General features: G+C 30.9%; 1 protein-coding gene across 1 annotated transcript; it reads right to left on the bottom strand.

The window, feature by feature from the left end:
- Positions 1–10,069: 10,069 nt before the first annotated feature.
- On the bottom strand, positions 10,070–11,293 carry LOC103580768 (tigger transposable element-derived protein 2-like). Its single transcript, XM_008562654.1, has 3 exons — positions 10,984–11,293; positions 10,672–10,826; positions 10,070–10,564 (listed from the first exon to the last, which is right to left on the bottom strand). The coding sequence occupies exons 1-3, from the start codon at positions 11,291–11,293 to the stop codon at positions 10,070–10,072; spliced, it is 960 nt and encodes a 319-aa protein (XP_008560876.1).
- Between the last annotated feature and the right edge of the window lie 14,020 nt (positions 11,294–25,313).

Raw genomic sequence — 25,313 nt, 5'->3', positions numbered from 1 at the left:
GCTGTCATCAATTCATTATAAACAACATTATAAATATTTTTTTTATTAACTATTGTTACAAGATAATAGAATATAGCGAGTCATTCTAATTTTTTCTCTTAAATGTTTAAAAAAGTATAAATTAAATAATCATTTTAATGCTAAATCACATTTTAATATTTAAATCACTATAAAACTATTATGTTTTCAGCATTTTTATCCCTGATTAAACAAAACGATTGGTGACGATTAAAACTGTTTCGATCGTTTTAAATCGTCACGAATCGTCAATTGATGATTAAAGAGGATTAAAAACGATTAAATTTTTAATCGTTAATTGAATTAAAAAATACTAAATCTTCTATTGACGATTAGAGACGATTAAATGTGAAAAACCATGACGATTATGAAGATTAACGATTATAAGTTTTTAATGGTCACAAACTGTTTTTTTTAATCAGGGATGTACCCATACAGGAGTTGCCAGAGTTGAACGACGGGGCCCTACTCGGCCCAGTACTGGGGAACCTAGTTTTGGCACACCTATATTGGCCCATGCTTGGCTCAAGATTGGGTACTCAGTCCTGGCCGTTACAATAATTACCCGGGCTTAGGCCAAGACAGGATTACCCAAGTTTGGTTAGACCTATGGTTCAATTAGTAGATCATGGTAATGTATCAGTTCAACATTAGTAGGGTCGTCCAGTAGCTATCGTTCGGACCCAGCAATCAGAAGGACAGCAGTTCGCGTCCGGAACCCAGCGGAATTTTCACCTCATTCAGAGTATTTTTCACATCATTTATCTACTTTAGATAGTTTAAACACTAATGATCATAAGTTCTACGAGGTTAATAATAATAAAATTTTTTTTAAATTAAATTTATCCGTTTCCTTGACGCATGAGCAAGGTCTGGCAACAAAGTCTGGGCCAGGATTGGCAACGAAGTATGGGCCAGGCCTGGCAATCAAGCATGGGCTAAGTCTGGCAACTAAGCATGGGCCAAGTCTAGCAACCAAGTCGGGCCCCTTGTTATCATTCCAAAGCTGGCTTAAAAGCTTGAGGCAAGGTTCTACATACTTGGGCCAAGCCTGGGCCCGTCATACTTTCCTCTTTGGGTATCAGCATTATGCTATATCACATTCAATACTGTATCATTTTATCATTAATCATTTATCATACTGTTAATTATGTTCAGTTTAGTCACAAGTTATACTAACTTTATATTATTGAGCAAATAAAAACTTAACAATAATAAAAGTCTGATGTACACCGCTCACATTACTCACATATATTATATATTTCACTACACAATCCTTGATTATATTGAACGCGTAGCACGTCACGCGCGGAAGTTTCATACACAAGCATTTGAATTTTCAAGCAAATACTATGAATTTTAAATGAAATTATTAAAATTCAATATATCTTAGAATTTTCAATACTTGCTTTGAAAATTTAAAAAACAAGTATAAATATTAAGTACGCTTACTAAAATTCATACTTTTTTCTTAATTTTAAATACCAGCTTGATTAGTAAATTACGTACATTAAATTTGAAGCATTTTTTTTTTGAAAATACAATTCAAATATCTAGTTATGAAAATTCAATTCCTTTCATAATGTAATTTTCAAATCATTTTTAACATTGTTGATTAGCTCACTTACTAATGAATTGAGCTATACATTTAAAAGATAATCACCTCCACTACCCGTTCTTATTATTTCGAACTCACTGATTTCAATACCTATCATTTACGACATGATTGAAAACAATAGTAGTTTATGCTACATGTCTACTAAAAAGAAGCGAATAATTTGACAATCATTGTGTCGCAACATGAACGTACCGCTTATGATGCATTGACATGAGGACGAGTATGGCGTTGACGTATTGTTTCTATGTGGTTTTTGAACCATTTGAGTGAAGTCTATGAAGACTTTTGGATAGGACAATCGGTTGTGTATTTTTTAAGTTATTCTGTTTACCAACATCCGTTCATACTGACGGTCACTGTAGATTTTTTTTCAATCATTATTTTTAATAAAAGTGACTTAAAATTGTGTTCGTTTTATTCATTAATAAATTATCTTTCAAATAGTTCGAACTTTGTTATAGTTGAACATATTTGAATGATTGGAAAAATGATTTTTACGTGAGTGAATCAGCTGAGACTGATTAAGAGTTTACAGAACACATATCATTACTTCGCAATTGAGTTTTGCAATATGCAAGGATACGATGAAGTAAAGACCACAAACCAAAATATATACACACTTCTCAGACAAAAGATCAGTCATACACATATAGCATATATATATTTATTCAAGAGGAAACAAGTGTTATAGATATTAAGGAAAAAATTTTAATTATAAAATTTACTTATAGGAGAATCAGTAAAGATATATCTTTCGAAAACATAGCAAGATGCAAAATTGTATCTTTAATTACATTAACGCATGCATACTAATTGCATGAATGTAATATACGCATTATATATATGCATATATATATATATATATATATATATATATATATATATGAGTAGTCTCACTATATATCACCAACAATAACGTTCACGCAATGGTAACTGATGTCACGAATTGGGCTGAGGCACCTGTCTGCAGGAATTAGAATGTCAGTCTGTTAACCTAGTAAATTCATTAGTTCATTCGGAGCTTCCATACATCGCTTATGTATATTTTATGTACACGCTCGCTTAGATTAAATAATGAAACCGCTCGATAATTCTGAGATAAAAGAAGTAAGTATATAATATATATATATATATATATATATATATATATATATATATATATATATATATATATATATATTAGGGTGCTTCGTTTGAAGCAACTATTTTTTTTTCTAGTCTATCGACAGAAAAATGTTATAAACATGTAAAAAAAAATTCTCACCACAGAAGAGCTCGTAATTTTAATTTTAAGTACTCGCTAAATGAATTTGAAATTTTCCCATTTAATTAACATGTAAATTTTGATTTTTTTTTTTTTTTCAATTATCTATAGCTCCGTGGCATTGCAAGATATTAAGTCGCTATTAGGCGAAAATATTAAGGAATCCTTCCTCTTTAAAAGTGATTGTAGTTAATTTACGTTTTGTAACCGGCCTCACTGGTAAAAAATCTAAAACCCGATTTTTTCTCAAATTTCATGGTTTTCTTTAATTTACTCGCAAACCACTAACTTTAGAATAAAATTGTACAGGACTTTTTATTATAGAAAATCTAATTAAACATTTCAAAAATTTGGAAATTGCTGTTTCATCCGAGATTTCCGTACTTTTTTATATGAAATTATGGCTTGTATATATTTATATGAAATTATTTTTATATATCTATATAAAATTAACATGGATGGTGACATTTCTATACATCATACGTATATTCATTCCACCAGGGGCGCTTGCGCATTACCGTCCTAGTGCAGCTGTTTTTTTTTGTATTATTGCTAATTGATAAGCCTGAATTTTTTTTTTTTTCAATTCAATTTTTTTTTATTTACATATATTTTTTTTTTGTTATTAATCGAGATATTTTGAATATGTTCTTCTATAATTATAAAAAAAATACTAATATAATAAAAAAAAAAAAAACATCAAAATTTGAATGAAAGAAAATTGTATATATTTTAAATTTATTCGTGCTTTCTGTAATTTTTTTATTATTATTTTATAGCAAATGAGCATTATGAGTCGTGCACTTTTGGATTTTCCAAATTTTTCAACTTCCCGCTAAGAAAATTGCAAATTTTCAAAAATTCGGGATGTTATAGGTTTCGAAAATCGAATATCTAAAAGATCTTGACGTTTTGAGGTTCTAGGAAGCTATCCTGACTAATTTCAAGATGATGTCCGAGTTTATGTATGTATGTGTGGACGTACGTACGTACGTAAATATCTATAACTTTTGAACGGATGAACCGATTTTGATTGTCGAGGTATCATTCGAAGTGGCTTGTCAATATCTAAAAGCTGAGAAAAAATTGAGCTTGATCGATAGGGCTCGTTCATAGATATTCCAAAAATAAACTTTTTTCAAAAATCTTTTTTTTGGATAACTTATAATGTGCTTGATGGATTTGTTTCTCAAAAACGACTAGATAAATTGTTACATTCTGGCTTATCTATTCATTAGACAGAATATTTTTAATTGACCAGGTTGACGTCGTTACGGTGCCGATAGACCAGGGTGCGTCAGCTGTTGACTTTTTTTTATTTTATGCAAGAAAAAGGTTTAATGACTTACCATGGTGGCGATTATGGGCCCCAGAAGTCAGCCCAAATTATCCCTTTCTTACGTAGTTTCTTCTCCTCCGCCGGTGCGTACGCGTCCCTGCCGGTGGCCTTGAATTAGGCCTCTCAGTAGTACCCGTAGCAAGGGTCGTAGAACGGGATGCTTCCACTAGGTGGATGGACGGATGGAATGTCCACTGGAACCAAGTGCCAACCCTTACTGATGACAGTCCAGAAGACTGGGTTTTTCCGTGAATCTTCCGCTGCACAGGAAGAGCTTTGAAGGTCCGGTTCCTCCGTAAGGACGAGCAACTTCAGCTGTTGGAGCACACCACCAGAGCTTGACGGTTCAACGACACGAGCTCGACGACTCACGAACCTCACTTAACGCGATACCCGAATTTGAAATGACCAACGTCACCGGATAGAGGAGGACTTTCTTGGCAACAATCTCTAGGCGGTGACGTTGGTGAACTGAACGACCAAGATCCACGTGGATCGTACGAATGATCTGGCGTAATTGGGCCTTTTTACCTGACCTTCGGCTTCTCGGCATGAATTTTGGGATTCGGGAAGGAAATTCTTAGGCTGCTGGTAGCAGCGCCCCAAGGTTAAATGAGGAGTATGTATTTTAATAAAGCATGGATATATATTTTGCCCTAGTCCGAGTGACAGGATCAAGCCTACAGGTTTGTGTGGAGTTCTTGGCTCTACTAAATCTTGCGATCGATTGACTTGATTCTGTCGCTCCTTGATAATACATTATCAAAAATGTTAACGTTGCATCTCAGGTTTCCTTTGAGAGAATCGTCGTGGCCTGGGTCTCATGCATCGTCATCTGTTTAGACTATCCACGAGCCACGGCGACTCTCTTATCGCAAGAGATTTCCGTTACCTTGTTGGCGGTGAATAGAAATAATATCGCAAACAAAGTAACGATTTATTAATTTATTATTTATTTATGATTTTAAGAAATGTCGAACTGTTTATTCGCCCACCGTGGCGAATAAATAATTCGAAACTTCAAAAAAAAAAAAGTTCTAAAATTTTTATTTAAACTTAATTAAAGCCAGAACGTAACAAAATTAATTTTAAAAACTGATTAGCTGTAGAACTCAATAAAACGCGTCGATTGCCACCTTAACTGCCTTAATTGGATTATTCTTTCGAGAGATATCGTTTGAGAAAAAATGATAAAAAAAGTTTTTTCTTTAAACAAAGGCATACGAAAGCATTTTCGAGCTCGAAGAGAATGTATCCACAACAATTTTACAATCTCAAGGAGCTCTAAAACAGCGGGAAGTTTTGGGGCTAGCCCGCAAGGCCAACTGACGCCCAGATTTTTTTCTTCATTATCGTTGGAAATTTTGGAAACAGTTCCATAAATAAATCTCAAAATTTAATCAGCTCCACGACTTAATAAAGCAGCTTTCGATTGATCTAAAACTCATCATAATCGAATAGAGTGTTAACAAGATACCGTAAGTTTAGCTTTTTAGTACATCATTACATTACGTCTGATCACAAATCGATTTTTGAAAATTGGACGCATTTATATGCATCATTTTCCTACATTAGGTATACATATGCCCTATGAGATGAAAAAAAAACAGTTTCAAGAGTATTTAATTTTGTTGCTCCACTAGTTTACACAAGTGTTTTATTTGAATAAAACACGAAATACTATTTCACGCATGTTTGATTGCATTAATGTATTTCTTCGTCCTAAGGAGTTGACATGCGCTCAACTTTCGCTTATGTATTATATATTCTTTTACATTTATACTCAGTTTAATATGTCTTCATGATTCTTGTTAATGAATTTGATTCTCTCACTCAAGATAAATTCTTTCGAGCCAAACAAATATGTTTTTAAATATGGAGAAAATTATATTATGCTGGCCTAAGAAAATGAATACCTTCTTTCAAGACAACTTTAAACTTAACTTGAGTGAAGATAGCTTTGGTTCAAAACAATATGCATCCTTCACGATAAATTACCTTTTGATTAGAATAATTAAATTTATTTTTCTAAATAAATGGGTTTTTCGACTTCTTTCTATGGGAGTATTTTTCCACTCTCAAAAAAATTTCCGTCACCCACTGTACTCTTTGAGTCATAAAATCCCTACCCCGGCATTCAAGGGGCTCATGACGTCACGAAATCTCGATAACAACTCTAAGTGTTAGCAAAAGCTAACACCCTCGAGAGTCAAAGGGCATAAGGCAGATTTCCCTCAGCCTTCGTGAGACTCACACCACCAACTAGAAACACTGGACCCGTTTTCTCTTTTATTTTATCGTATCATTATAATCGCGGAGAACTGTTTTGACATTTATACTTATACTTAAATTTAATAGATTGTATCACATTATCGATAACTATTCTCTACGGGTTTTCTTACTTATTGTGGAAATTAATTAACATTAGTCGAGTATTGTAAAGAGTGTAGTTATTTATTTAAATAAATTACTAATACAACGAATTAGACTACTACATTTCATAGAAAAATTTATGCAAAGTGCATAATTTTTCAACTCATCATAATATTTTTTGAAGAAATAATACCCAGAGAGGAAAGTACGACGGGCCCAGACTTGGCCCAACTATGTAGAACTCTGGGCCACGCTTGTAAGTTAGCCTTGGCCCATCCTTGTTAGAATTTTGGAGTGATAACACTGGGCCAGGCCTGGTTGCCGGACTTGGCCTATGCTTGCTTGCCAGACCTGGCCCATGCTTAGTTGCCACACCTGGCCAATGCTTGCTTGCCGAAGCTGGCCCATGCATCGACAAAACAAATAAATTTAATTAAAAAAAAAAAAATTTATTATTATTAACCTAACAGGGCTCGTGATCATCAACGTTTCAACTATTTAAGTGAGGTAAATGATGTAAAAAAAAACGCGGTGAAAATTCTGCTGGGTTCTAGACGCGAACTGCCGCCCTTCTGATGCTGGGTCTGAACAGTAGCTACTGGACGAACCTCCTGATGTTGAACTGATACTTTTATTGATGTACTTATTCATGTTACTACACCCACGGTTTTATGAAATATAAAGAGCAATTTAATTAATATTTTCGATTTAGAAGAAAAAAATAATTTCGTATTGTTTTATTACAATTACATAATTTTATCAATAAAATTTATTACATTTAATTGATTATTTATTTAGAACCCAGTTAAATTATCTTGCTCTACCACCAGTATTAAAAATAACATTTATTATACAAATTTATGAGTTATTCTTCAATTAAGTTAATTTTTATAAGTAAAATTATAAAATTACGGTTGCTGATTGTAAATAATAACGAACTAAAAAATATTTTAACTATTAATTGTGAATAATTTTAATCGTAATGTTAAAATATTTATTAGTTAAAACTTATTTTGTTTCAAAAATGAATACCTATTTATTAAAAAAAAATATTATAATAATATTATAATATATTAAATAAAAATATTATAATAAGTTAAGTGAACAATTAATAAAAAACCCCTGGTTAGCTAGTTCTAGCCCAAGTCTGGGTTGCCATTAAATGGCCAAAACAGGGGAACTCAGCCTTGGCCCAGGCTCGGGTAACGATTGGATTTGCCAGGATTGTGTAACCATTCTTGACCCAAACATGGGCAAATATAGGCATGCAAATGGTAAATACTATTTTTCTTTATAGTCGGTCAAAAGTACGAAAAAAATTGCATGTATTGATGTCTGCCCTGACATTTGTGGTACAGATAGTATACATGTAAATATACAAATGCAAAAATCTTAGACTTTCTGCCTCGAAATCGATGCGAGAAATTCGTTTTTTTGAACGAGGTATAAAGAAAATGAATTTTTGAGCTCAAATTACTCCGTTGATTGTTTCCTGGAATTTTGACAAGAGTTTAGCCTAGATTACGAAACTATTTAGCTGCTACATTTTATAAGATATGAAGAAATTTATATCCTCTACCGACTACGGTAAATTTAACTTTAATATTATTCTTTATAGAAGCTCTGAGTAAGAATACTTGAATACTGAGCCTTCAGAAATGGGTAACACTATGTTTCCATGGTATTTTTATATCACTACAGGATATTTCTCAATGATTTGGTATGTAAGGCATATGGGATTTTTGCATGTATTCTACTCATCCATAAAGGGAAGGGAGGGGGGGGGGGGCAAAATGGGCCCCTTCAGAAAAAAATGATCAAATCCTCAATTTTTTTTCACTTGTCTTTACTCCCTCGCCAAGTATTTGACCTTAATTTGTTCTGTCCATTGAAAATAAGAAATAAAAAAAAATGGGGCAAAGTGGGCCCCCCTCAAAAATTTTTATAACGTGAGTTTTTCAGATTGTTTCACTTTTTTTTCCTTCTGCTGAGTTTTCTGCGTTAATTTGCGGTGTCTATCGAAATTAAAAAATCCTGAAAAGTTGGGTAAAACCGGCCCCAAACAAAACTCAATGTATGTTTCTCGCTTGTTTCATGTTTTCAAAATTTTTGCTATGTATTTAGCATAAAAAAGAGTTGATAGTGAAGATTTGGACCTTAAAAGAACTTTATTTAAAGTTTTCTGTTAAATTACAATTCGATTAATTCGAAAAATTGTAGGAACCCGTTTGGCTGAAAAACATTCGTAGGTTTTCTAAGTCTAGGCAGCCCATTTTACCCCCCCCCCTCCCCTCCAAGCACTTTTCATGTTCAAAATTTTGGAGGACTCATTTTGCCCCTAAATATTTCGATGTATCCAAAATTTTAGAGGCCCATTCCCCCCCCCCCCTTCCCCTACATAATTTAAAAAAATTTCTTAAAATAATAAAAGGCGCTTTTCAGTTCATTGTAATACAGTCAAACTCCATTAACTCGACCTCCATTAACTCGGAACTTCTCCTCATTTTTGACCCCCACTACGAGCTACGCGGTCTCCCACCCGATGCTATATATTTGTATGTGTATGTGCATCATTCATGTGACTCTCCTCACATAACCTATCTAATTTTTTAAACTGACAAAGTAAAATAATTTTATTTTACTTGCGTTTATCGTAATAATAAATATAAAAATAATTTATAATAAAAGTAAATTAATTTTTTTTTATTTATTTAAATAATATGTATTTAGTTTTAATTATACATTTACGAATTCACAGCTCAATGAATAGCTTAATACTATGTATCACATGTTATTTGTACATAAATGAGATCATATTAAAAATATAATTAAATATAATATACTTTTGGAAAAACGTTACTTGGAATTTAATACCATCCAAGACAAAATGTCAGTTTTTAATTGATGTAGATAAACTAACGTGTTCAGAGAAACTTTAAAATCATTTGAAAATTCTATGAGTTTGTCAACGGCGTTTAAAGCTTCTGACCCAGATACTGCTTTTTTTTTGTATCAATTCACTTTCACTCCCGTTATCCAAATTTTCACTATTCTCATCTCTTCTAGTACAGTAGTTCTTCTCAAGATTAATGATTTCTTGGTCAGTAAGGGATCTTTAAATTTCTTAAAAGAAAAAAAGAAAGAAAAGATACGAATTTTTATGTAATTATCAGTCAGTAATTAATCGCCATTAGGTTAAATTACTAAATCACTAGATGTATAGATGCTAAATCAAAATAAAGAATTGAAATAATATCACATTAATACCCCATTCTTTATCATTTTGTTTCATCCAATCCTCCACAAACTCTAGATCAATATTTTCATAACCTTCGATTTTTTTCAAAATTTCTAACACATCATCACATGTCAGTTTTTCAACGCTCATATTTTTATCAATTGGAAAATTAACATCATCAGTATTTATAGTTTCTGAGCCATCAACTTCAGCAGATTTTTAAATATTTTCTGTTTGAAGATCAACAGGCCATAATTTATTCCAGCATTTGTGAATTGTTTCACGTTTCACAGCTTCCCAAGATTGGTTCACCCAATAAGTGGCCTCCTCTATTGTAACATCTTTCAACAGAGAAGGTAGCTTAATATTATCTTGTTGTTTACTCGCTAATGCCAAAGTGAGAATATATTTGTATCGTCGTTTGATTGCTTCAAGTATTCCTTGATCTAGAGGCTGTATTAATGCCGTAACATTTGGTGGCGAGAAAACAGTCTCAATATTATTCATTTTCAAATGAAGATGAGCTTTGCAGTTATCAACTAGAAGGATAGCTTTCACAGGCAGTTTTTCTTTTATTAAATATTCAGTAACTTTTGGCACAAATTCTTTTTTAAACCATTCTTCAAATAACTCAGTACTCATCCATGCGTTTTTTTGATGTCTGTAGTACACAGGTAATTGATCTTTTGAAATACCTTTTAAAGCCCTTGGGTTCTTGGCTTTACCAATTACAATTAATGGTAATTTAAATGTACCATCTGCATTACAGCAAGCAGTAATTGTTAAGCGATCTTTGTTTTTTTTTTTTTAAAGCCACTTACTTCAGATTCTTCTTTTGTACTGAATGTTACAGTAGGAAGTGATTTAAAATTTAACGGACTTTCATCAAAATTAAAAACTTGTTTTCTTGACATTCCTTTAGATTTAACGTCATTTTTAAACTTAGTTACAAATTTTTTGGCAGCTTCGTCATCTCCTGACAATTTTTCACCATAAATAGTACGTCGTATTATATTATATCTCTTTTTAAAGTTTCGTAACCTACCTTCATTAGCTGTAAGCTTGGTTTCACAATTCATTTGTGCATGTGTCGAGAGCTCTTTGCTTCAAAATGACTCCTGATACAGGGACACCTGTTTTTCTTAATTGTGATAGCCAAATATACACTGCTTCATCACGTACTGCATTCTTTGGATCACGTCTAGGCTTATGCCGAACTATATTTCCTTCCAAAGCCTCTTCAAGTTGTTTACGATGTTGTTCCCAGGATTTTACGGTTTTAGGTTTAACATTAACTTCTTTTAAAACTTCAGAAAGAGGTTCACGTTTTAAACGGTTGATTATTTCCAACATATATTTAATCGGAAAATTTTTGCAAACTTTATTGGATTGATTTTTCTTTTTTACTTCTTTATCAGATTGAGTAATAGTAGGCTTCCCCATTATTTTTTATACTCTAAAATTATTAAAATTTTTATCATTATTGGAACATAATCACAAGCAATATTAATGCTTAACCTAAAAATTAGTATAAATATAAATAAATAAACTTTTTAATACTTACTGTTACACTACTAATCAATATCACTAAAAATAATAATAACAATGGAATAACTAAAATTTATTTTTAATGTATATTTTTATAATTGTAATTATAAAAAATATGCGTATAAATATCTAACCGCTTTGATTACACACATGGATGTCACGAATACGTGCATATGTGTTAGTGATCTTCACAAACGGTTTTGTTAAGTGCACATGCATCACAGTTTACTTTTTGAGGGAGAAGGAGCTTCCTTTAACTCGGAAATTCCAAGAAATTTCCGCTCCTCCGTAGACTAGTTGTCCAAGTTAATGGAGTTTGACTGTAATATCTGTTGAGGAACTGATTTTTAAACCTGGGACTGAATTAAAGAGCTTCATTTTTCCAAACCAAATTTTAATTTTTTCAGCTGCTAGCTGAAATCCGTAAATAAATGTATTGGATCTTCTTAGATCTATATAGATCTAAGTAGACCAAAGGAGATCTATGTGGAGCTACTCAGGTCTGCCTGAATACACACTTTTTCATGCACCGTTATTTGGATCTATGTAGATCTACGTAAATATAATAATTTTCACAAGAATAATAAATGTATCTGCTTGCATTTAATAAACCTGTATAAATCAGTAAAAAAGTCAGATGTAAATATTTAACCGTGGATCAATCAAACTTTAATCATAGCAATAAATTAGTGAAGAAAAAAAAATACAACATAGTAGTAGACAACAGCGAAGAGTCAGTTAGTTCGCTAGGTTTTTCTTAGAAGGATAAAGACATTTCATGATGAGACGTAGAACACCCCAGAGAGTCATAGAGAACCACGCACGACTTAAACTTTTTGCGTGCACGCACATGAATGACCCACCAGAAATATTTGTTATTTGGTCAAGAAGTCAGAATAGTACAAGAGACAGAAAAGAAAGAAATTTCCGAAGGGTGAGATATAACTTTTTTCGAGCTCAAAGAGCCTGTTTTCAAAACGATGTTTATAAGCTCTTTGAGCTCAAAAATCTTTTCTTTCAGAATAAATAAAAAAAAAACGAATTCAAGAATAAATGACCTTACCTCATATAATGAGTACCTTTTAATAATAAAAAAATCTGGGCGTCAGTTGGCCCTGCGGGCCAGCCCCAAAACTTTATGCTGTTTTCGAGCTCAAGGAGCTTGAAAACATTAGTGCGGATGTATTCTCAAGTTCTTCGAACTTGAAAATGCTATTCCATGCGGTCGTTTTTGTATGATCTTTTCAAGCTCTAACAAGTTACGTTTTATGCTGAAGTTTGAAAATTTAAGAATCGAAAATCTTTAATAAAGAAGCGGTTTTTAAAATTTAATTTCTGATTATGTTCAATAAGATCAGTGTATTGAGGAAGAAATCAATGTCAGAGATCAAAGTCAAAATTTAAATTAGTTTTGACTTATGTTAGAAACAATAAAATATGAAATATCTGAGAAAACTACTAAAAATTGCGATTTTTCAATTTTTTTCATTGATAATATGATATAAACTAAAAAACAAGTCAGGTGAGATTATATGTTGATCGAAAAAAACTATGAAGAGGAAGAGTTGGTATGATTTTACACATAGACATATTTTAGTGAATTATATTATAATTTATCCGGAAAAAATAACAAAATGTTATTTTTTAAATTTTTCAACGCCGATATCTTCTGGACTAATAAACCGATTTTGACGATTGAATTTGCAATCGGCTCGTTTCATTGAATTCTAGAGCTGGTTAAAATTTGAAATCGATCGGTCCAGCTGTTTCGAAGATATTTGGAAAATCCCGTTTTTTACCATTTCTTTCTCCAACGATATCTCTCGAACAAATTAACCCATTGAGATGGCTAAGGCGGCAATCGACACGTTTCATTCAATTCTAGAGCTGATTAGATTTTGAAGTCGATCGTTGAAGTCGTCTCTGAGAAATCACTAAAAAACTAAAACAATTTTTTTTTTTTCGTAATTCGCAAATATTGTTGAGTCTACTTGATCAAATGATCTGAAATTGTCAGGAAAGTTGATGACTAAAAAGCTCTTTCGATTGCCATCTCAACCGTCCAAATCGATTCATAAGTTCAAGGGTTACAAAGCTTCCGAGGACTTCAAAACGTCGACATTTGATGAAAACTCGATTTTCGAAAATCGGGGTGAAAACAATAAGTTCCTGAATTTTTGAAAATTTGCAATTTTCTTAGCAGGAAGTTGAAAAGCTTCTTAGTTCTATCAATTCATCACTAAAGGAAATTATTTGATTTTTACAATTTATAAAAAAAAATTTTAAAAACTATTTAATATTCATTTTTATTCTAAATTTTTCCCCGTGTGAAAAAAGTCCTGATTGGAAAATACAATTTGTGAGGACTAAAAATTTTTTAATTGTTGTAAATACGCATGAATTCTAAATTGAAGATTGAAAAGTATCCCAAGTCGAAAAATTCTTTCTCATTCCAACCTTTAAAACTTCGCAGAACATCAACTGAACCTCTATAACCGTGTTTAAGCGTCAAATGAACCTGTATAACTTGTCTGAGTCAAATATTAGACCTCATTTCAACCTCAATAATTTCATAGAAATTTCAAATTAACTTCTATAATCTTATCATTTTAATCTTTTTTTATTTCTTTAAATTCCAAGTAAACTTGTCGCACGCAAATTTACTTGTCGCATGCAGATTATAGTTTGACCCATAAAAATGTCGCGGCAACAGTTGAATCAGCAAAAAGCTACTAGGAGAATAAAACCGCGAGCACTAAAATAGAACTCATATCACATTAATAATAAAAAAAAGTATGTTCAATTCGTGCGATATTGTCGATTACCCACACGAGCAAATGAGCGCACAAACGAAGTGAGGCTCAACTTTATTCTCGTGGGCAACCGACAACTTACCGCACTAGTTGTACAATATACTATAGTATATCAAGTCAAAATTTTTGACATATAGTAGAACGTTGCAGTTCAATATTCAGCACAGAAATTATTTTGCTTTTCAAACGTTTGCATATTTTAACGTTGAAAATATATTATTCGAAAATCAAATCTAATAACATATCAATAAAATACCAGCAGCATGAAAAATAGAACTATCTCGTAAACTTTAGGTGCAACTTACTGAATTCACATATTCAACTATTTTATCACATGATTTTAAATAATGTCGAAATTTCATTGAATGAAATCATTTTTCATTGAAAATCTGGTTGTTCGCCAAGACAGTTATCACGGAAAAAAAGGAACTGCAATAAATAAAGTTTGATGTCTAATAATTATTATATTTTTAGCGATTAATATTAATTCAAATAGTAATATCGTGATTTCAATATTTAATAAATAATAATTATAAATCGAATGCTGAAATATACAGTTCATTTAGATAAAATTATCATTTAAAACTATAAAAAAGATAAAGTAAACACTAAAAAAATTGAACTTTAAAGTTTAACAGTCAAAATTTAAATATCTATCGTTTGTAAAATAAGAAATTAAAGTTTCAAACAATAAAAAGTCCTCTAACTAAGAAACTTTACCAGGAGTTGTTTTTAAATTTTAATATTAGTCAACAGTCAAATTTAATGATATAAACGGGAATAAATAAATTTTCACGGATATTTATCATTAAAGCAAATATTAAATATTCCTACTGAAATCAGTGAAGATTGACTATATGAAAATGTACATTACACTTTGTCAATTTGTAAAAAGTATGTGTCAGCCTCAACAAATTTTATTGTTTGATGCAGTAAAATCTCATGCGCTACCTTCATTCAGTTAAGTACGAAAATAACTTTCGATTCTCATACGCATGCTGTGGCCAAGCGCTTTAAGTGCCAGGGACTGGACTCTGTTCGCGAAAGGTTCGTGGTTCGAGCCCAAGAGACGGGTGAAATTTGTCTGATGATTTTTCATATAGAAATTCGAACAACTACATACCGTACCCGACTGAATCCAGTTATTCATAATACAAACAAGGATGCAATCAAATGGATGCACAACGATGAGAAAACAGACAATGGAAGAAGGTAAAAGGAAGGGGTGAAATCAGAAACCCGAATAGAACTTTGTACTACGAGAGCAAACGGTAAAAACCGGAAATAAATAATTCAAAATAAAAAAATATAAAATAGAAAAAAAAAATATATATATATTTTTATTATTCGAAGCAATAAAAATGAGGGTTTAGAACAAAAATTACTATTACGGTAGCATAAGAAAAAGTAACGATCGACTATGAAACTATGTATATCGACTTGGAGATTTTTATTGTTTGAAACTTTAAAATTTATGGTTTAAGTTTTAATTTTTACTATCGTCAGTCTAAAACATATCATCCTGCCATTGAAACTATACAATTCAAAATAATAATTTTTACTATTTGAAATTTTAAAAACTATATCTTTACCCTAGACTTTTTTTCGTTGAGCATAAGTATATTATAGCAGATCACTCATATATTTTAACCTTATACTTTATAATAAACAACAAAATCACACCCGGGCGCCGCATTACTATTTGAAACAATAAAAAGTATTGATAATTTGGGTGAATTTTAACATTTTTTTTTCCGTGTAAAAACGCATCTGATCTTATAAAATTCTTATAATAAATCGTATAATCTTATAAAATTTTCATAAAATTCCATGTCACTTTATATTAAGTTATACATAACATCATGAAATTACAAGAGCACGTTTTAGATGGTTATACATAAACACGTATTATCATATATGATCATATGAAATCTTATATGACTTTATAAAATTCTTATAAGAATTCAGATAATTAATAAAAATTTATGTGATTTTATATAAAGTTATAAATAAATTTGTAAAATTACAAAAAAGTTTAATAAGGCTACATAAAATCATATATGATTATATAAAAATTTGTACAGTTTCGAGATTTTTATATATAAATTTCTATGGTTTTATAAGCAGGTTATCTTAAAGAAACTCATAATTTTATATAAAACATAAATTTGGTGAAATTTTATCATATTTGCTGCATTATTTATGTAGGATGCATCAATTTAATTATTTGATTTAAGTAATATGCTATGGATTGTAAATACTTTTAAGTATAAAGCAGAGTAGAGAAGCAGACGACGGACGCGCGATATTCAAAGTTGAACAGCATTGAGGTAGTACATTAGTTGGATTATTTTATTTTTTTATTTAAATTCGTTCATGCATGATTATAAATAATTACATGTCATCATATCCTGCCAATTTTTAGATTTAATCATATATATGTTATTATATGTGTAATTAAACAAAATAATTTTTTCCGGGTATACATATCTTTATATGATTATATAAGACTTTATATGATAATATATGATTATATAAGATTTTATAAAGTCATATAAGTTTTTATAGGACCAATTTCATTATAAAACTTTATATGATTTTATATGAGTCAGTTTTATATGATTTATATATGATCATATAAGAACTTTTTTTTCCCGGGTCTATCTACATAGCTGAAAAAAAACGCAAAAAAGTGTTTTTTATCACGCTTCAGACCCTGACTTTACCTTAACAATTTTTATCAATTTCAAATATAAGTTATTTCCAACGTGCAAAAATAAAATCGACCAAATCGATTTTACGATCGCTTACATTGATAATTAGCTTTAGCGTTCACTGTTTGCTTTTGGTATCTCAACTTATACGCACGCACAGATGTGGATTTGCCAATGTTCGTCATATTTCGACGTAAATCCCTTGTAAATCGTCTCAAGTTTCCCACATAAAGCCACAGATCTGGCATCATGCGGAAAGACCCGAGAGAGTTTCATATATACATGCGCGCGCGTCATGAAAGGATGATTCATCCAACTAGATACTGAAGTAGATCTAGCAAATTATTCTTCGACAAATTGACAGGTAATAAATCTACTTTATTTAATTTCTCATTATTTTTTATCCCTATTCATAAATATTAATCTATAAATATAAAAAAAAATATCACTAGAAATAAATACAAAAAAAAATAAATGAAAAAAAAAAAACGAAACTAAAATTGAATGCGGTTGTACTAGTACAAGTACAATAATAATAATAATAAATGAACAAAACCTTTTATACACGATGGTTTATTTACCCCATGTATTTATCGTATTTTGAGCCCTGCCTCTACAGATTTTTTTGCTGTATCCACTCAGCCACGTCGTGCTAATTCACGCTCGGTGACATTTCGTTGCCTTCGTAACAAGTACCATTGTCTAAAACCATCGATCAAAATCTATTGTATACAGAAATACTAGCGAACCCCATCAATTTCAAAGAATAGGGTACGACATTGTAAATGCACACATCAGGGATATTGGTGATGACGACGTAACGACGATACTACTCCTCATGCGGTTTGAATGCTCTATATCACTCGCTTGCGTTTGGGCACCTGGCGAAAAATTATGCTCACTGAACACTTTATCTTGCGGTGGACCAGTTGGCTTTAGATTTGTTTGCAAAATACGTCTCCTCTACAATTAACTTGTTCACTGATTATAAATACAAAAATATCATCATATGTCCTACTTAAGGGTGTAGTCTAATTCGTGGGCTAAAAAAATAGTTCATTTTTCGGAATTTCTCGCGAGCTTGCTAAAAAAGATAATCATACAAACACTGTTAGGGATGATAAATTAAGTTTTGAGTTATAAAACAAATTTTTTTTTTATTCATTTTTATAAGTATGTTCATACAAAAGGTGTACCATAACGGAACGTCATAATTTTAAGGCAGGTTGGTCAATCATGATATCTCAGCAACGGCTTATCTAGAACAAAAAGAAATCGGAGTGTTTTAAATTCGGTATGACAGTGGCTATGAGCTAGACTAGCGATATTAATTTTAGACTATTTTTCTAACTTTAAGTAACAAAAATTAAAAAAAATTTTAAAAAGTTATTTTTTCGATGTTCGTAAAAAAAAAATAGTTAAAATCCAAATTTTAACATGATTTTAGTTTATCCTGTAAGTACTTATGTGTAAAATATGTGGTTTAAATGTCAGAAGAATTAGCTCACAGGTTCCGAAGAAATCGTAATCGGCCTCGGCAAAAACGTAATTTGGAGATAAACGCGTTTAAAGTTTTTTTTTAAATAAAACAAAAAATTTACCAAAATTTAATCTGCGATACCTGCACCGTACGAAGTGCTTTCTTCTTGTTCAAAATTTTCGCTTGCTTCTTATTTGGCCTTCTTTGTGGCCGTTCACACATTCGATGTACGTGTAAAATCGTGGTTGTCGACCTTTAGATTCAGAAAAATATACTTACACTAATTGGATCTTCATAAAGAATTTGACACAAATGCTTGGATAAATGTGAAAAATGTAAAAAAAACAAAAATTATTTTCCAAAAATGACCAACTAGACTACACCCTTAATATTTAATTTAAAATTCTAATTCAAATGAAAGTTTGAGGAGGTCAAGTAGTTACTATCAAAATTTTATATGTATCTCGATAATTCCTTGATTACCAAAATATTTATGTTCTCAAGTGAAAATATTTGGCCAAAATCACGCCGAAACTGTCAATAGTATATTACACACCTCGGGAAGTACATAAGAAAGCCTCAAATCACATGTTTGTTGACTTCGGCTTCGTCTCGGCCACCCGACTAGAAGGCACTGTGGAATCGCCCAGAGTATATATGTGGACCTCATTGGGTTCCGATAAGGCATGCTCAATAGGGAAATCCATATTAGGACCCAATAAAAACCCTATTGGGAAATCCGAATCGAAAAAAAAATTAAATTATTGTGTTTTATCCTATTGGGGCTTGTGAGAGATCTTAGTAAAAGAACCCACCGTGAAAATAAAAAATAATAGCTATTTTTTCCCATTGGGTTCTGTGTGGGACCTAAGTAAGAAAATCAAATGTGAAAATACAAAAAAAATTAATTATCGACTAATTTTATCTAGTGGAAACCTTCTCAATAAGATAATTTATAGATAAATTGAGAATAATATAGATAGCCCGAACTGGGAATCGAACCCAGACCATGTCGGTACTGCGCCCAGTGCGTAATAATTATAATCGATATAATGTCTTGAGATCTTTTTTGTAGACAATTTTATTTCCTACAAATTATTATTGAGAAATTTTTTTGAAATTCTGCATTCTCTTCTAGTTATTTCCATTTTAATGCCAAGTTCTTGAAATCGATCAGAACACTATTTTTTTAGGAGCTTGGCATTAAAATCTAAATAACAAAGAAAAAAATCTGGGCGTCGGTTGGCCCTGCGGGCCAGCCCCAAAACTTCCCGCTATTTTCGAGCTCAAGGAAATCGAAAATATTAATGTGACTAGATTTTCGAGCTCCTCGAGCTCGAAAATCTTATTCCATGCGATTGTTTTTTTATGAGCTTTTCAAACTCTAACAAGCTACGCTTTATGTTAAAGTTTAAAAGTTTAAGAATCGAACATCATTAATGAACAAGCAATTTTTAAATTTTAATTTCCGATTATGTTTAATAAACTACATGTATTGAGGCAGAAATCAATGTCAGTGATCGAAATCAAGATTTAAATGAGTTTTGGCTTAGGTCATAACAATAATATGTAAAATATCCGAGAAAATTATTAAAAACTGTGTTTTTCGATTTCTTCGATGATAATATGGTTTAAACTAAAGAACAAGCTTAATGGCATTATATGATGATCAGAAGAGACCATAAAGAGGAAAAGTTTGTAAGATTTTAGACACATTTTAGTACAGTACATTTTTGTTTATCTGGAAAAAATAACATAGAATGTTATTTTTTTAACTTTTCAACGCGGATATCTTTTGAACTAATTAACTGATTCTGACGTTTGAGGTAGCAATAGGCGCATTTTATTGAATTCTAGAGCTTACTAGAATTTAAAAGCGATCGATTTAGCTGTCTTGAAGATATTTGAAAAAAAAAACTGTTTTTTATCATTTCTTTCTCCAACGATATCTCTCGAACAAATTAACCCATTGAGATGGTTAAAGCAGGATTCGACGCGTTTTATTGAGTTTTAGAGCTGATTAGATTTTGAAGTCGATCGTTGAAGTCGTCTCTGAGAAATCAATAAAAAACTAAAAAAAAAATTTTTTCTTTTGTAATTCGCCAATATTTTCGAGTCTACTTGATCAAATAATCTGAAATTTTCCGGAAAGTTGAGGGCTAACAAGTTCTTTCGATTGCCACCTTAAACATCCAAATCGATTAATTAGTTAAAAAGTAGTAAATAGCCAGAATAGCTTCCTAGGACCTCAAAACATCGACAGCTGATGAAAACTCGATTTCGAAAATTGGGGTGATAACAGTAACTTCCTGAAATTTTTGAAAATCATCGATTTTCTAAGCGGGAAGTTAAAAAATGGATTTCAAAAAAATTTACTTGCGATAATTTTGAGCAAATAAAATTGTCTACAAAAAAGATTCTATAACGTTTTATGATAAGTCCGATAGTTTCGCCGGACAAGTAAAAAAATCTCGAAATTTACTCTAGCTTGATTTCGAGCTCCAATAACTTTTGAACTGATAGATTTATCGAAAAATGATAAGTGAGCTTTTTTGTAGAGCGTTAAGTTCCCTACACCAAAGTATGCTGGGCTTATTTGTACAATGAGCCATTGCCAAGGTAAAAAATTCCAAACTAAAAAATTATTTTTTTCCATGTTAATCGAATGGGAAATCAAAAATCACAAAGCGCCACCTCTTAATATTAATGTTAATAGCTCAAACTTTACCAGAACTTTTTTTAATCATCTTTAACAATGTTTTCGCGATAACTAAAGAAAAAAAAATAGTTCTTTTTTTTGGCCCACCCATATATATAAATATATATATATATATATATTAGGGTGTTTCAAAAAATAACAAAGATTCTTTTTCTTATCGCAACCAGGTGTAAAAGTTTAATTTGGATATAAAAATACGCCTGTGAAAATTAGCGTTCTTAATATTAACATTAAGAGTTTCCGCATCGCACTTTTCTATTTTCCATAAGAAAACATGGAAAAAATTTATTGGCGTCTTCTGATTTTCATAACTAGCTACCCTAGTAGAAATGAAATTGAGTTTTTGTCAAGTAACTGGCCAGTTTTACTAGAGATTCAAGAGTAACATGGCGGCTTTGAAAAAATTGTAACTTTAAAATTTTAGGTTTTGAAGTTATTAAAATTATCAGTTCCTCGGAAAAATAAAACGATTTTTTAAAAAATACCCAGACAAATTAAAAATTAATTCAAATAAATGTATCTTTCTCCAAATTACTCCAAAAATTTATATGCAATAGATAGATAAATCTAACCTGAAGCACGGATATATATAGATCAATAAATAAATATTGATCCGCATTGACAGACATTAAAAATTAATTAATTGAAATAAATAAAATATAACTTAAAATAAAAATAATGATTGACAAACAAAATTATTAGAAAATTTATTCATTGAGCCTTTCATACTTATACCTACGGTTTAATAAGCAGATCATATGAATATATCAGTTCAACATTTGTAGGTTCGACGAGTAGCTATCGTTCGGACCCAGCAATCAGAAGGACGGCAGTTCGTGCCCGAAGCCCAGCAGAATTTTCACTGAGTTTTTTTCACATCATTTACCTCCTTTAGATAGGTTAAACGTTAATGATCATAAGTTCTACGAGGTTAATAATCATAAAATTTTTTTAAAATTAAATTCACCGTTCTCTTGATGCATGGGCAAGGTCTGGCAACACAGCATGGGCCAGGTCTGGCAACAAAGTCTGGGACATGGCTGGCAACCAAGCATGGGCCCCGTGTTATCATTTCAAAGCCCTACCAAGGCTGGGCCAAGGCTGGCTTACAAGCTTGGGCCAAAGTTCTACATACTTGGGCCAAGCCTGGGCCCGCTGTGCTTTCCTCTCTGGGAATAGATAATTATTGTGATATCGATCAACTTATTTTCTTTTGTTGAATATATGACTAATCATTTTGTGTTAATTCTGAACAATTATTTTATCGTAATCTTAAGTATCTGGCCTTTCCCCAATCCGCTACCCAGATCTGATACATTTTAATAATTGTTTATTTGGTGATTATTGAATCACCTGACGCTCAACTTTGAAAATTTTAAATAAGGTTGTCAAACAGTGCGTGTACTCGGACTTCACTTCGGTAGATCCCTGGTAGTGAAGAACTCGTTACAATATATATATAAATATATATATATATATATATATATATATATATATATATATATATATATATATATATGTGTGTGTGTGTGTGTGTCGGAGGGCAGCAGGTAGTGGATTGGTACCCTTAGTATCTGCATTATTATCACTATTGTTTGTAGACATTTTTATTTAATTACAAAATATAAGATAGATAACAAAACAACTATCGTTACACACAAAATTACTCTCGATGAGATTTAACAAATGATTAAAGTATTGCAATATGATATATACTAGGATTAAATTTACGCAATGTCAAATATTCGCTAAATACTGAATATTACAATAACTACACTCAAATAATTATACGGACTATAGTACGCAAGTAGTACAACAATATTGACTAATTTAGTATACATCGCAAACGTAGAATTAACAAAATACGCACGACAGTAAAATTTGACTTAAGAACGAATACACGGTCAGCAGGATATGAGGTGCTCTCAACTCAAGCTCAAACAGAAGTGTCCTCCAATTGCACTCTGAACTCTTACTCTTCAAAACTACTATCTTTACCTAAAAGACTCAAAATGAACTCCCTTGTTCTATATTGCATTATTTTACATTCCTCTGATCGTGGCTACGTTTGGTGAGCAGATGCCACTCCAAGTCTAAGTCTACTGTCATAAAAATATTTCACAACAAGCTTGAAAAAATTTTCCAATCTAATTAAGTTGTAAAATATTATTGTTAAATATTGTTGCTTAAATAAAATATAAACTAAAATGTAGTTGGGACTTTCCAAAGTCTCTGGGAAAATCCAGGTATACTTTTATCTCTGAAATATATATATATATATATTGCAAAGAAGATTGCAAAAAATTGAATATTAAAAACCGTAAGATGGACGGTAGAGTAAAGGACCTTCATGATATAATGTAATTTTAATAGTTAATATACTAAAAATTACGTTTATCATTAGAAAATTGTTATTATTAGTAAAATAATAATAATGATAATAATAATTAATAATAATAATAAATTTTTTTTTGTTTATATAATATATATATATATACATATATATATATATATATATATATATTAGGGTGCTTCGTTTGAAACTACTATTTTTTTTCTGATCCATCGATGGAATAATGTTCTAAACATGTAAAAAAAAATTCTCATCAACGATGAGCTCTTAATTTTAATTTTAAGTACTCGCTAAATGAATTTGAAATTTTCCCAATTAATTAACATGTAAATTTTGATGTTTTTTTTTTCAACTATCTATAGCTCCGCGGCATTGCAAGGTATTAAGTCTCTACTAGGCGGAAATAACAGAGTAATCCTTCTCCTTTAAAAGTGCTTGTAGCTCATTTACGCTTTGTAACCGTCCTCACTGGTAAAAAATCTTAAAACCAATTTTTTTTTATCTAATTTCATGGTTTTTTTTATTTTATTCGTAAACCACTAACTTTAAAACAAAATTGTACGAGACTTTTTTATAGAGAATTTTATTCCCCACAAAAAAGGCTATTTAGTTCATTACCGTAGAGCTAGTAGTTTCCGAGATAAATCGAATTAAATATCTCAAAATTTAAGATATCGCAGTTTTATTCACGATTTTAGTACTTTTTATAAAATTATGGCCGAAAAAATATATAATATATTCTGGTTAATGTATCATCAAAAATATCCCGGGTCGAAATATTTGGACTGATTTTAGTCTAAGTGCACTGCATTTGGACTAATTGGTCTGTATTTAAACTAGTTGATCTGTTTTTGGTCTTTTATAAAAATTTTAAGCTGTATTGATCTGCTGTTTTAAAAAAACAATTGCGATACAGAAGGACAAAACTAGATTAATTCTGGAACTTAGAAAAATTTTTGTTCTGAAATTGTGCAAGGACAAAACTAGATTAAATCGTGGACTTATAATAATTTCATTTATGTCTAGAAAAAATTTATAAAAAGTATTCTAAGGTCTAGAATGGATTTTTTTTTTGTTTACTATTTATTTAGTGTCTTTTGTTTAAAAATGGCGGCAGTTAATGATTATCTGACAGCTATATTTTTTAGTTGTCTTGATAGAATATTAATAATATTTAACGAAAGTAGTAAAATTGGCGTTAAAATCTCAACAAAAATTTCTTTAATTCACTGAATAGAATCGAAAAATATTCTGACATTAAAAACCGTATCGAAATATTCCTCTGTGATATTGTAATACGAAATAGCAACAGCACGTTTCAAATATCAAGAAAATTTAAATAATCCTCTATATCTAGATAATCCCGAATCACTTTCCATGAGCAGTAAGTTTAATTGAACTTTATTCATTCTTGTTATTTTTAATAAATCAAATTTATTGCTTTTATATAACGCTTTTAATGAAGCAAAGAATTGAAAAAAAATTTTGTCACGTAATTTTTTTTTTTTAATTAAGATTACTCAGTGTCGCACAATCTTTGAGTTCCTTAGAATAATTCATTTTTTAATGGCAAGGTTTTTCACCAATTATTCTTTAAATTAAGATTTTCTTTCATTTTGAATATAAACTTATAATAATAAATTTCTGTATTTATAAAAATATCTAACAGATGATGACAAGGAATTGAATAAGTTGGAGGTAGAAGAAGCCAGAGAAAAATAGTTGATCATTCTCAGAATGTATGTTCAAAGAGAGTCTCAGTTACTAGGGTGCACTATCAGAAGAAAAGAAGGAGGATAAAGTTAAATTTTTTTAAAGTAATATCTATATGTTAAT

The sequence above is a fragment of the Microplitis demolitor genome, chromosome 9, assembly GCF_026212275.2.
Source record: "Microplitis demolitor isolate Queensland-Clemson2020A chromosome 9, iyMicDemo2.1a, whole genome shotgun sequence".
Lineage (NCBI taxonomy): Eukaryota > Metazoa > Arthropoda > Insecta > Hymenoptera > Braconidae > Microplitis > Microplitis demolitor.
The sequence above is the reverse complement of the archived record's forward strand: the minus strand, read 5'-3'. Positions and strand labels throughout refer to the sequence as shown.

Coding starts and splice junctions, on each gene's coding strand:
- LOC103580768 (XM_008562654.1), bottom strand. CDS start 11,293: ATGGGGAAGCCTACTATTACTCAATCTGATAAAGAAGTAAAAAAGAAA. Junction 10,827..10,983: donor ATCACAATTAAGAAAAACAG/GTGTCCCTGTAT, acceptor AAAAATTGTCAG/GAGATGACGAAGCTGCCAAA. Junction 10,565..10,671: donor GTACAAAAGAAGAATCTGAA/GTAAGTGGCTTT, acceptor GGTAAAGCCAAG/AACCCAAGGGCTTTAAAAGG.